Source organism: Rhododendron vialii, chromosome 9a, assembly GCF_030253575.1.
Source record: "Rhododendron vialii isolate Sample 1 chromosome 9a, ASM3025357v1".
Lineage (NCBI taxonomy): Eukaryota > Viridiplantae > Streptophyta > Magnoliopsida > Ericales > Ericaceae > Rhododendron > Rhododendron vialii.
In genome coordinates, this window is record NC_080565.1 from 32172065 (window position 1) to 32186533 (window position 14469).

A 14469-nucleotide genomic window follows, 5' to 3' on the forward strand; every position below is an offset into this window, starting at 1 on the left:
GTCAGTTCTATGAGAACTGCCAGTTTTCATAGTCAGTTCTATGAAAATTGACTATGAGAAGCTACTGTTCTCATAGAGAACTAGTTTTGTGAACTAGTTATGAGAATTGGACTGTGACTGGTTATGTAAACTGAAAAATGCACACTTCACATAGTCTTACCATACACTAAAATACACGGTTCTCATAAAAAATATATAGTTATCATAAAAAATACACAGTTTTAATAGACAGTTTCCATAGAAAAATACATAATTCTCATAGAAAAATATACAGTTCTCATGAACAATACACAATTCTCATAGAAAATACACACACGAACAAAAATTGAACAAAAACAAAAATGTAATCAAAATCAAATATAGTTATAAATGTTCTCACCGCCTTGTCTTAAAAAAGTAATCAAAGTAAAAAAGTAATAGTTCACATAGGAAATAAATTGACTTAGAATTGAATTTTTAACTGCAAAGTCTCATAGTCAGTTTTATGAGAATTGTTCAGTACTGGCTATGTGAACTGCCAATTCTCATAGTCAGTTCTATGAGAATTGACTATGAGAACTGACTGTTCTCATAGAGAACTAGGTTTATGAACCAGTTATGAGAGCTGTACTATGTGAATTGGCTATGTGAACTGAAAAATACATAGTTTACATAATTTTACTACACATTAAAATACACAGTTCTCATAACAAAATATATAGTTCTCATAGAAAATACACGGTTCTAATAAACAGTTCTCATGGACAATATACAGTTCTCATAAAAAAATACGCAGTTCTCATGAAAAATACACAATTCTCATAAACAGTTTAAATGATAAAAAATACACAATTCTCGTAGTCTCACCACACTAACATTACCCCCACAATACACCTCAAGTGTCAAGTATCTCTTACAAAGTATTAAAATTTGTTTAAAACTGCATCACGACACCCCAAATGGTAATTTCAGTTGCCGTGGTAACAAGAAAAAAAAAAAAAAAAAGGAAAGATGCTACTGACCATGGTCATTAGCAAACTAAACTGGTTCAAATTCCTTGCAAATTCAACTTCCCGATCCACGGCATGTCCACAGCCACCGCTAACGGCAGGAAAGACGAGGAACTTGGGGAGGTTTCTAAAATTATTAAAAACCTGAATAGTTTACACCATTTCCACCTCCTCTCTGCTGACGCCATTTCCACAACTGTATATATTCGCCGGAGCACTCTGCCAACACCGACTTCCTCCAGCATCGGCGCATAAACCAATCGGCGACTCCACCACCAGTCTTCCTCTCCATCCCCGTCCAGGAAAAACTAAGAACGTCGCCGGCGACCGGTTCCGCCTCGACGGGCTGAGCCCTCGATAGATTTGGTTGAGGGAGTGTTGATGAAGAGAGCTTGCTCGCCGTCGTTATTGATGATGACCGGAGCTCATGAGACAAATCAGAGCGTGCGGTGGCTTTCCGGTGAATCTCTCACGTGGAATTACAGATCTTGTTACAAAGCAGATAGATATAAGCAGAGGAGAGAGAGCGAGTGATGGAGTATGGTTGCAGAAAGAGCAAGTGACGAGAAAAGAACAGATCTGGGTTGGACGGGCTAAAAAGGAATTATTCAACGTAACTAAGCCTACGTAGGTTTGGGAATAATATTTAGAGTTTGGATCAAATCAAACCTAAAAATGAGGACTAATCTATAATTTTCTAATAAATAAATAAATTGTAGGCTATGATTAGAGCAAATTCTATTTTTTTACCAAAAATATATATTTTTCCCATGGCGTCCGATCCACACTCCCCTCACTTGCCGGCGCCTCTGTAGATCTTGCCTACGGTTTTTCCGAATTATTTGACTATAATAAAGGATATTCAGTAAATAAACTACTACTCCTATATTAATGGATTCGGGGACCCTGCCGTCCCTTTGATAGATTGGGAGACTCTGCTGTCCCTTTGGAACAACACCCTTTGCCAACCTAAAAAACGGCGCTGTTTAATGGGTTTAGGGTCCCTCCTCCTTTGATTTGCTACCGTTTGGCAGAGCGAAATAGATTACTGGTTCATTAATTTTGTGAGGGCCTATTTCGGATATCACAAGGTTGATTTGAATATCTTATTATTATAAAAATGTTACGAATATATAATAAGTGATTAGAATTCTTTTTGTGAGATCCGAAATGGGCCCACAAAAAAAAATCAATAGATCATCAATTTGTTTCGCTATGCCAAATGAGACTTAACAACCAAAGAGACCCCCTCAAACCCATGTGACGGCACCGTTTCATGGGTCGAAACACTCTGCCGTTCAAAAACCGTTTCATTGGGACATCAGAGTCCCCGATATCCCAAATTAATATATATTCTGATAATTTGGCGTTGCCACGATTATAACTTTATTTGCACCAACGGTAGTGATTTCGGAGTTCTTTTTCCGATCTTCACTCAAGTTAATAGACCAAATCATATTAATATTATTTGCCTTCTTTTTGTTTCCTTTATTTTAAGGTCATAATGACCTTTTCGTTGAGAGGATTCAAATTTCCTGGGCATTTCAATATTTTTTTTCTATCTATCTCTTTACTTATTACTTTCAATCCCCCCAAACGAACATTTGCATTCTTTGGCAGACGCAAATCAGTTATTCGAGTCCACATCTGCATTGTGAGGAACATTTGAATTTAAAATAACTACGTACGCTGTGACCTTTGTTGCCATAAATTTATGGAGTATTACTACTACTTGGGTTTGGAGTAATTAAGGGTCCTATTCCTAGGTAATATGTATACTCTTGATCCAAGGAGTATCGAAAATAATATATTTTCGAAAGAGAATAAAAAAATGCAGAGTCAAACAATGCCTGATAACGGTGGAAGCATCCTACTAATTAATAGATTATTTAGTTTAAACAATTTATTCATTCGATCACATACTCCAATCTCGAGACATCCGATGCTATTATAAAAATAAAAATAAAAAAGTGAGAAAAAAAGAAGAAGAAGATTATCTCGATTGTAGGCATTTACATGGTATATTTGATAGGTGAGTGAGTCTCTGTTGATTTATTCGACAAATGTATCCGGTGCTTCGTCCTAATTATAGACTTCCATCCCACATATGCCAATTTTTACTTGGGAATTGATTTTTACATTCCCCTTTTGTTCAAGTACATTCTATTTTTGTCTTCATTCATGTAGAATTACAAAATTACCATTTATACATTTTTCTTTCGTACATGAAAAGGAGAATAATTTAATTTCACATCACTACAAAAAAGAAAAAGAAAAAAAGAGGAGTGCATTTGGATAAAAGAGAAGTGTGAAAATCAATTTTCTTTTACTTTCGTGGTGTAAAAGTCCTTTTTTGTACTAAACCAGTGTCGCATGGAAGATTGTGAGAATAGAAATTATACGAAATAAAGTTTTTATGAGTCTTTGAACAATTATTGCATAATGATTTTTCGTGAGAAGGAACGTGGATACGACTAGTCTCGAGAATTCATTGGATTGTTAGTTAAATTTCAATGTGACACATGTGACATAATCTCATCACATTTTCTGAATCTTTTTTTCCTTTCCCGAATTTGAAGTACAAAAAGCTTACTTGTTTAATGTACATCAAGCGAAAATTTGTGTGATGTACACCAACAGGGTGCATTTGGATAATTGGATTTTTCCTGCGCAAAAGCATAGCACAGCACGAGTTATATGCTAGTTAAATACGATAACAATTATAAGTAGGTGACGCGTGGCAAATTTGGGGTGCTTCTAAAAAAAACACCTTCTTTAATAGTACTACTCCTGTATATAATCAATGGCCAGCATAACAATTCATTTTGCTCGACGATGGTTCGCGGTGATGCATTCCTTAATAAGAGAGGAACAGAAGTTGGCGGGCTGTGTTCCGTGGAGAATTGATGGCGATGGGGGTTTGGCAAGGTGAGAATGAGCAGGGTGATCATGGAAGAATTTAATTTATTTGTTATTTAAGGATTTGTCTACCTCTGAACTATATTGCTCTATTTCTTTGATTTGAAACGCGCTGCCACTGATATACAGAGCGGCTATCAGAGTTGCGTTCAAGTTTTCTTTTTAAATTTTTTGTGCCGAGGAACTCTAGTCAGGGTCTCTTTTGACCCACGACCCCCTACTGGATAAACTCTAGATATATGCAACAAACTAAAAGCCAGAGACTATGTTGCAAGGAAACAGGAATGGCCGGGGACATGGAGACAGATAGGCGACATGACTATTCTAAAAAAATGGGAACATAGACACGGCATGAGACACCTCAATCTTTTTTTAAATGGTTCTTTCAGGTATGCAAACCATCATTGTAGCCAGTACATATTTAGGTTTGGACTCCTATCGAATCCATTATTGAGTGAACACAAACCCATTGAGTTCCATTGGAGTTGTTTGATGACTTGATCATAGTGTGAACTCTTTTTGACAACTTTTGTATAGCTGTTGTGATCAAATTCTCATAGTACTACTTTTCTTGAGGAAGTAATTGATAGATCGAGATCATACCCCCAGTGGAATTTCTACTACACAAACGTGACACGCCAGGCGGGGAACATGTCAATGGCTACTTACATAGCCAGCCTGGGGAGGGAAATTCCAGCACGAATTACCCACTCGTTAATTTCTTGATGGCTGGGGAATCAGATTGATTGATTAGAGAAACGTTGCTCTTACAATTTCTGCAGATTGATTCCGCAATGTTCTGTCAGAGCTAGTCAATTCATGAGCCATGCATTCAGGCTGCTGAAATCATAAATTGGCAATTTTGGGGGCAAATTTTGAAGTCCATCCGTTGTTATCTTTTGGGGGAATTCGTGTTCAGTGGAACCAGGGGAAAAAAATTCTCAACCCATGAACAGGTTTTCTAGAAATTGTCCCAGATATGAAACGGAAAAAAATAATTCCTCATGCATGGAAAGATGATGTAAAAAGACTAATATAACCCATACACATTTGAAAGGACGCAGGCCTCTGGTGTGCCTCGTGGCACAGGGACCCACACCAAAAAAGGTACCATTTTCGGAGGAAAAAAAATTTTAGGCTTCTTATTTACAATCATATGAAGCAGAAACGTGATTATAAGAGCTTTAGAGATAAAATTTAATTATGTCTCTTTAGAATAATATGATCAGAATAATAAGATCTTCACACTGGTTCAAACGGATTGAAAATTGGAGCAGATAATTTTTTAAATTGTATTTTTAATATATAAACAGTTTAAAAAAATTAAGTGCTTCAATTTTTAATCCGTTTGAACAAGTGCAAATATCTTATTATTCTAAACATATTATTCTAAAGGATCATAATTAACTTTTATTTCTAGAACTCTCATAATTAAGTATCTGCTCTTTATTTAGAATCCTGTGGAGTAGAAACATGATTATTAGAGCCTTAAAGACAAAAGTTAATTATATCTTTTTAAAATAATATGTTTAGAATAATAAGATATTCGCACTTGTTCAAACGGATTAAAAATTAGAGCACTTAATTTTTTAAAACTGTTTATATATTAAAAATACAGTTTAAAAAATTATCTGCTCCAATTTTCAATTCGTTTGAACCAGTGTGAAGATCTTATTATTCTGATCATATTATTCTAAAGAGACATAATTAAATTTTATCTCTAAGTCTCTTATAATCACGTTTCTGTTCTATAGGATTGCAAATAGGAAGCCTAAAATCTAAGTTGCCCCTTCTATGGACTTAAGTTGCCTCTTATATAAATCTAAGTTGTCCCTTTTATGAACCTAAATTACCCCTTGTATGAGATCATGAGTTGATATGTAATTGAATCTGGGTTTGAACCTAAGTTGCCATTTCTATGAATCTAAGTTGCTCCTTTATAGACCTTAGTTGAATTTAGGTTTGGACTTAAATTGCCCATTCTATGTACTTAAGTTGCCCCTTCTATAAACCTAAGTTGCCCCTTCTATAAACTTAATTTGCTCCTTCTATGAGATCATGAGTCGATATGTAGTTGAATTTATGTTTACACCTAAATTGCCCTTTCTATGAATTTAAGTTGCCCCTTTTATGGGCCTAAGTTAAATATAGGTTTGGACCTAAGTTGCCTTTTCTATGAACCTAAATTGCCCCTTCTATGAACCTAAGTTGTTCATTGTATGAGATCATGAGTCGATATGTAGTTGAATTTGGGTTTGGACCTAAGTTGCTCATTCTATAAATCTAAGTTGTCCCTTCTATGAATCTAAGTTGAATATGGGTTTGGATTTTTTTTTTGTTTAAACATTTAGTTTTATCCTTCTCTTGGGCTCTTCAACGAGAGCCGTAGAGGTAAAAATTAATTATGATCATTTTTGATAAAAATAATCAAAAAAATAAGATTTTTGCATTTGGTTTTGTTGTTTTCTTAGGACTTTTCAACGAGAGCCCTAGAGCTAAAAATTAATTATGATTATTTAAGAAAAAAAATTGGTTTTATTTTTCTAATCATTTTATCTTAAAGGATCATAATTAATTTTTAACTCTAGGGCTCTGGTTGAAGAGCCTTAAGAAAATCATAAAACCAAATGAAATAAAATTAGTGTTCTAATTTTTCAATCATTTTAAACTGGTGCAAAGATATTTTTTTTCTTATCATTTTATCTTAAAGGATCATAATTAATTTTTAACTCTAGGGCTCTCGTTGAAAAGCCAAGAGAACCATAAAACCAAATGAAAAAAATTAAGCGTTCCGATTTTCAATCCGTTTGAACCGGTGCAAAGATATTATTTTTCTGATCATTTTATCCAAAAGGTTCATAATTAATTTTTAGCTCAAGGGCTCTCGTTGAAGAGTCTTAAGAGAAGGATAAAATCAAATGTTTCAACACCAAAAAAATAATAATCCAAAACGGCGTCGTGTATAAGGTATCGGTGGAAGTTCATTGACTTGGGAATCGGTGGACGTAGCTTCACTACTCTTTTAATCACATAATATTGCACTTTTAATTAAATTATATTGCTCTTTCAATCATATATTACTGCTTCCTGAGTGTGTGTATACATTGCTCTCTGAATGTGTGTTCATTGCTCCCTGAGTGTGTGTTACAATAGAGAGGGATACTTTTGTCTGAGTAAATTATGAATACCATGAGCTGGGCATTATTTTTCCTCTTTCCATGGGTTTTTAATTCCCAAAGAGTGTCCCATGTGTTGGGACTTATTTGCCCCACTCTCCACTGAACCGTAATTCCCCCTTATCTTTTGCTGCCAAAAAATGAAAAACCCATCTTTGGTACCTACCAACTTTGGCTATGTCGAAGTTGTGTTTTTGTTTTTGTCGGGTTGGGTGTGTGGGTGTATGTGGAAAGCTGTGCATGTGTGTGGGTATGTGGGCTAGCAGCTTTGTGTGTGCGTGTATGGGGTGCTACTAGCAATGTCTATTGCTGGTGTTGATATAGCTGAGTGCCATTTCCTGGTTTTGCTGCTGCTGCCATTCAAATGCTATCGTTAAAGAGATTCCTTCCCCTCACTTTTAAAAAAGACACGCTATCGGGTTGCCTTCCCGGGTGGGTCTCGCTGCCTCGTGATGTGACTTGAAATGGCCCTGCGAGTGAGCAATCCGCTCCCGTGATATTGCTCTGCTGCGAATGAAGGAAAAAAAAAACACACACACACATTGGCCTTGTCAAACTTCCAATATCCAAGCCAACTGAATTGCATCAAAACAATGATCGAGAAAGTTCAATTCAAAGGTATGAATTTGCAATTGTGCAAAAATGGCACCAAACAGCTGCCGCACCATTACTATTTTTGGACCTTTTGATATATTATGAGTACCACAGTAACAATAGTCATTCTGGCAAATAAATTTCACACGTACAGGTGTACTTGCTTTTGCTCTTAGAATCTACCATTCTCCCGTGTTCTATTCTTCTAACTTTCGGGGCCTATATTTCGTGTATAAGAGACGCATAATGAATGCGGACTAGGGGACATTTTTTTTTTGAACAAGATTAACGTGAACTCGTGATTTATTTCTTCTTATTTCTAAAGGGCTTTCCAAGCTGTTTTAGGCTTCTAGTTGAAATTTTCCCAATCTCCAGAGGGGGTCTAAATTGCTTTATCAGTTGTGGTTGTCAAAGGCTGAAGAGAATCGGGAGTACCTCCTATGTGATCTCGATGTGGGGCCCACTACGGGTCCCACACAAATGATTCGAGCCGTTCATTAAATTTAAAACATTTTTTCAAGAGCCTCCCGCCAAAAATTAGCTCAATCCGATACCTAGAAGTACTCGATCTAATCATTTAACTTTTCATTCAACTTTGAACCTGAATGAAAACTTATATAATTAGATCGAGTACTTATAGGTTTCGAATTGAATTGATTTTTCATGAGAGCCTTTGAAAAAATGTTTTAAATTTAATGAACGGCTCGAATTTTTTGTGTGGGACCCCGTAATGGGCCCCACATCAGAATCTGTGCACGATCTGTGCACCCTTTGTCTGTGTCGACAGACTTACGGCTTTACAAAGGATCTATTTACATACTTACAAAGACCCTTTCGTGAAAAGCCATGTCTTTATTAGACACACATTAAGAAGAATCACTTCTTTTGAAGACAATTAATTAGAAAAATTCAAGCCTCTTACCAGGGCACCTTTTTGCATAGAGCCATACCTCCGGTAGACATCAATTAATTTGGAAAGGGCAATGCCCCTAGTAGGCACCTCCATGTTACACATCCTTTCCGAATAAACACATTCCAATTTAATAAGCGTTATAATTATTCACATAAAGTCATAATCCATGTAAAATTAAAGGTGTTGCAAAATTTCACAAAAATCAATCAAAATACAAAAAAGAATTTTTTTTTCAATAAATCCCAAATAAAAACCCATTTACTATTACGTTGAAAATCTCTAACCCCGGATTTGCTGCCATGCTTGCACTCGTTGATGAACGGAATCGGCTATGTTCGTTGCACTTGGAGTATCCGACTCGTTGATGAACTGAATTGGCTATGTTCGTTTTATGCAGTTGGAGTATCCGTAGTCATTAAACTGGTTGTGTCGAAGTTCCAGTCAGTAAAATATCCAGGCCGTGAAGTAACTACACTAACTTCAATGTCTCCTGAAAGCATCGCCACTACACGCGGCATGGAGGGGCGTTGCTGTGGGGATGTCTGGGTGCACAAAAGAGCTACTCGTATAACTCGTTTTACTTCTTCCTCGTCAAATTCTAACAATCTAGCGTCCACTAGCTCAACTTCATGGTTGTTTTCATGCACATGCCAGGCCTAAAAAGGAGGGAAGAAAGGAATGTCATAGAATCATGTAAGCAGAGTGGGAAGCACCCATTCTGGGCTGGGTGAGAGGATGAGTGGATCAGATATTCATTGGCATTGATGCACATTTTAACACCAAGAATACTAGAATTTAGTTTCAGAGATACAGGGGGATTTATCAGTTTCTTTGCATAGTATTTGAACAACTTATCTTGTTTCTAATGATGCTCAAGCGAAATATCCTAAAGTTTCCAAGATAGAATAATCCTTCCTTCTTTTTAAGAATTATAAAAAGATGTAGCCGAATCAGTAACCACAGTCAAAATAAACTGTGCCCACAACCGAATATGTAGCCATTTGGAACTTTTTGAAGGATCAACAACTAATGAGTGCCTAAAAGAAAGTGAAACATACCCATTTAAGAAGATAGATCTTTTCTTCTTCCAAGCTCGAGTCAGTATTTGGCCTTCCACTGACAATCTCCAAAGCTACAACACCAAAGCCAAACACATCGGCCTTTTCTGTAAGTTGCCCAAGCATAGCATACTCAGGTGCAAGATACCCACTGCATCAGTAACCATTGAAATTTCATCACATGTAAGTTAATACTTCAGCTACGAACAGTACCGAAATAGAATATCGAAACCAATAACACTAAAGAATACATGGAGATTGACTGCGGAGAATCTTACAATGTCCCTGCAACACGGGTACTCATGTGAGTCTTTTTGTCATCAAAAAGTTTGGCCAAACCAAAATCAGAAACTTTGGGGTTGAGGTCAGAGTCAAGAAGAATATTGCTGGCCTTAACATCCCTGTGTACAATGCGAAGCCGAGATTCCACGTGAAGATAAGCTAGACCCCTTGCTACACCCAAGCATATATCAAAGCGGATGGGCCAGTTAAGAAACAAACTTGTCTTCCCTGCTTAACAAATGCCAAACAGTTAAACGTTTCACTTATTCACCATATTAAAGATCTATAATTTGCATTGACAGTAAAGGTGATGTCCTGTACCAAACAATGTTTGATCAAGACTCCTGTTTTCAAGATACTCATAAACAATCAGTCGTTTGTTCCCCTCAATGCAGCATCCATACAATTTCACAAGATTTCGGTGTTGAACAGCAGATGTTGTAGCAATCTCTGCAACAAATTGATCCTTTCCTTGGCGGGAGGCCACAGACAGTTGCTTGACAGCAATAACCCTCCCATCATTAAGTGTTCCCTAGAGAATATAAAAATTTTAAAATTTTGAGAAATATTGTGTAGTCCCGACCGTGGTTTCTGATCTGATGAAAAGCAAAAATGGTATGGACCAATAAATCGCAGTTCTAAGCAAGTAATCTAGAACAGCAGGTTTATATTTTCCATGGTCTTATTTTAATGAAAAGCAATGCAAAAATGTGATGGTACAAGCGTACTACTGCCATCCATAATGAATACAAAAGGGAAAAGCAGAGGTGAAGTGGCAATATTCAAGGGAGTCTGTCGATGGGTGCTATTTCATAAAAGCAATATGAAGTTGTTCCAGGATAGCCTGTCTTTTATTAGAAGGATGTTTACCTTAAAAACGGGTCCAAAGCCTCCCTCCCCAAGTTTGTTTGCAGGATTAAAATCTTCTGTTGCAGCCTTTAGTTCTGCATAACTGATAGTGTAGGGCCTAACATCCATCCCTAGGAGCTCTGCAAGTACAGTTAAAACCAGTGTTTGTGAATATGCAAGGAAGTTAATACTCAACTTACTTATCTATTACGCTTAAAGGATGATAATTATCATTCTTTAGCACATTGTTACTCCTTCTATCCCAATTTGTTTAACCAATTTAGAATAGAATGTTTTAAGGAACATAATCATTACACCTATAAAAGCTCAATGTTCCAAAAGTTACCCTCCCACGTTTGGAAAATGATTACTTTAACTCAAATAGTATGGTGTAAAAGGGATATTTTGTAGCTTTTGATCCATTAGTCTTTAAAAATATACAACATTTTAGGACAATTAAAAGTCAAAGTGGACAAACAAATTGAGACAAAGGGAGTAGTAAATTATGTAAGAAAATGGATATTACAACATACTAATTTTGGGCAGGACACTAAGGGCAGTGCCAAAATGTATTTCTTCGACTATGGGTTTACTTCTTTTCCCTCATTCGACAAAGAAACCAGAGGATTTAAGGTAATCGCTGGTGAGAAAGAAAGGGGAGGGATGGGTTGTTTTATCATAGGATTGCTGGTTGTCTAGAAAGGGGAGAGTGTTTTAAGAGAACATTTACACATATACCTTCATCATGTCTGAACATGCCACGAATCACACAAAAAGCATTTAGCAAGCTTAACACTACTAAGAACACAAAAATAAATAGCATAGGACCCATACATCTAAAACGTCATTGCAAACAAATTTTCAATATAATAGCAGAACCACACCCAAGAAAACAATGAATCTGATGTGATGCAAAGGTCATAGTCCAATAACACACTAGGCTTTCAAGTTTCCTGAGTATTCTTACCTTCATCGTCGTCCCATCCAGGCCTTTTTCGGCGATGGACAAAACAATAGAGCGCAAGGACAGATAGAAAGCTTACAACTCCAACTGGAACAACAATCTTCACAATGAAACCAGTCATACTCTTTTTGTCGGATGTGACTGTAGAGAATCTTAGTAGTAAGAAAATTGGAACCAACATTTTTAAACTTGCATCAAATATTTACAAAACCTATTACCTCGGACAGCACTGATTGCTGAAATAGAAGGTCCATATGTACCAAAAGAAGGTATACAACAAGTCCCTTTACCAGCCCAAAATAGATGGATTTCAACGTAGTTTTTTGATACTTGAGCTGGGAAAACCATCTGAACAGCTTGGAAAGAGACCCCACCGGCCTCCTTTTTTATGTCGAAATCTTTCTGAACCAGATTCCCCTATAATGAAGAGGTTGATAACTTAAGAACCAAAAAAATAGTAACAACTTAAGGGGATCCCCTTGTGAAGCGAAGTCTCGCCGCAGGGTACCAAAGTAATAGTATGAAATTATATAAGTGTGAGGGCACCCTCACTTTAGTAGCTAGCTTTTGGTGTTGAGTTCTATCCAAAATCGTGTACCATGTTATCAATGCTAGGTACAAAAAATGGGTAGGGTGCGTGTCTCTGGCCTACACACAGTAGTTGATGTCGAGTGAGCACGCTGCGCTTGAGGGAGGGTATGAAGCAAAGTCCCATATCGCCTCGGTACCAAAGTAACATGAAGTATATAAGCCACACAATAGCTAACTTTTGGGGATGAGTTCTACCCAAAACCGTGTAACACCCTTCTCCCCATACCTATTCACCTTGGTCATGGAATTCTTTTCTAGGATCTTCCAAATTCACATTAATTTAGGGCAGTTCTCATACCATCCCGGGCAGTTTTCATACTCACATATGTTTGCCGATGACTTGTTTATTCTGTGCTACCCCAACAATCAGTCTTTTCAACTTGTTGTTAATACTCTGGTCTGCAGCCTAACAAGATCAAGAGTAGCGTGTATTTTTAGGCATGGAAAATCAGGAGAAAGAGATCATGTGTTCTCTGTTGGGCTTCCAAACGGGTACACTTCCAGTTAGATATTTGGATGTCCCCCTATTATCCTCAAAATTCTTTGTGGCAAATTGCAAAGGTCTCATTTCTAAAATCTAGGATAAAATCAAAAGTCGGGCCAATAAGTCCTTTATCATACGCTGGAAGATTGCAACTCATAAAGTCAGTCCTTTTTCATATACAAGTTAATTTCCTGGACCATGCATGTTGTTCTTCCCAACTCAGTTTGCTTGAATATTGAGAAGCTCTTCAAAAACTTTCTACGGACTGTACTGAAGCATATTCCCACTCTAACAAAGCTGCTTGGGCCAATGTTTGCTCGGCTAAAAAAGGAGGACTTGGTTTAAGAGGGATTAAGGAATGGAATCATCTTCTAGCTGTTCATGGACATGGAGAAAAATTCTTAGCCTTTAGGGCTATTGCTAGACCCTTTATCAAGGATATTATTGGTGATGGGAATAGCACATTCCTCTGGCATGACAATTGGCTGCCTCAAGGGCCCCTAAACATATATTTTGGCCCTTCATCAGGTATCCCTACTGATTCTGAAGTGTCCAAATCTTGTTTATATCACTCGATGGGTTTGGCCTTTCCCAACATCTCGTCTTCCACATTTCCATCCTAACTATGCTAGACTTGATCAAGTTCCATGGACAATCTCCACATTCTACCGTTAGGGTTGCATATACTTGGAATGCTATCAGCTAAGAAGCACGGATTCGGATACGATACGGATACGTGAATATGTGATTTTTCCATGAAGTAGGATACGATACGTTGAGACACATTGAATATATATAAAAAAAATTCCCTAAAATTAGATTATACTGTTAAAAAAACCCTTAAATCAGACGAGAGAGATGATAGACGAGAGAGAGAGAGAGACGATATATATATATATATATATATATATATATTTCCGTATAGGTATATATATATATATATATATATATATCGGGGCGGTTCCGGAGACACGCAAAAAAATACCTCATAATTTCCGATCAAATTTTGAAGATCCGAGCCGCTCAATGTGATCATAACGTGATTTTAAGGATACCCGCAAGAAATTAGCAAAAAAAAATGATTGGAAAGGGTTTGATCCGAACAGTTTCGAACAGTTTTTTATTGAACGGTTCAAATCTCAATTTCATAGATACTTAAAAAAAAAACCATTTTAAATACGTATCCGATATATATACATTGATACACAATGAGAGAGAGATGAGAGACGAGAGAGAACAAAGAGACGAGAGAGATGAGAGAGAAACACTTACAGTCGTTTTGTTGTCGAGTGACGAGTGAGAGATATCGTCGTCTTTTTTTTCTGCCTTTTTCCTCTTTGTTTTTGACTTATTTAGCTAGGGGAAATAAATATAAAGCTCTAATTGCAGTTTTGATCCATATATTTTAAGTAATAACATTTTTACCTCCGCACGTATCCAAAATGTATCCAAGCGTATCCAAAACGTATCGGGGTACCAAAAATTAAATCTAAAAACAAGATACTCTAAAAAAAACGTATCGGATACGTATTTAGAACATATCCGAGCGTATTCGTATCCGATAGGTGTATGGTACGAGATACGAAGGCTAAAATAGAGTATCCGTGCTTCATAGGCTATCAGAATCCACCAACCTATAGTACACTGGCA

At 36.8% G+C, this 14469-nt stretch overlaps 1 protein-coding gene across 4 annotated transcripts in view; it reads right to left on the reverse strand.

Moving 5' to 3' along the window:
- The window catches only part of LOC131301121 (probable LRR receptor-like serine/threonine-protein kinase At1g56140), a 477161-nt gene that overhangs the window by 111532 nt on the left and 351160 nt on the right, over nt 1–14469 (reverse strand). The window contains exons 27-33 of one of the 4 annotated variants that reach the window (XM_058327282.1): nt 11963–12161; nt 11748–11885; nt 10802–10920; nt 10253–10463; nt 9928–10159; nt 9650–9800; nt 8696–9247 (exon numbers count right to left, since the gene is read on the reverse strand). The exons of 1 other annotated variant lie outside the window; for it this stretch is intronic. In XM_058327282.1, coding sequence (XP_058183265.1) covers nt 8981–9247; nt 9650–9800; nt 9928–10159; nt 10253–10463; nt 10802–10920; nt 11748–11885; nt 11963–12161 — 1317 coding nt within the window. In that variant the 3' untranslated portion in view covers nt 8696–8980. Of the gene's footprint in view, nt 1–8695; nt 9248–9649; nt 9801–9927; nt 10163–10252; nt 10464–10801; nt 10921–11747; nt 11886–11962; nt 12162–14469 lie in introns of those variants that run through there. 2 more of the 4 variants (XM_058327281.1, XM_058327283.1) reach the window with 2 other exon arrangements.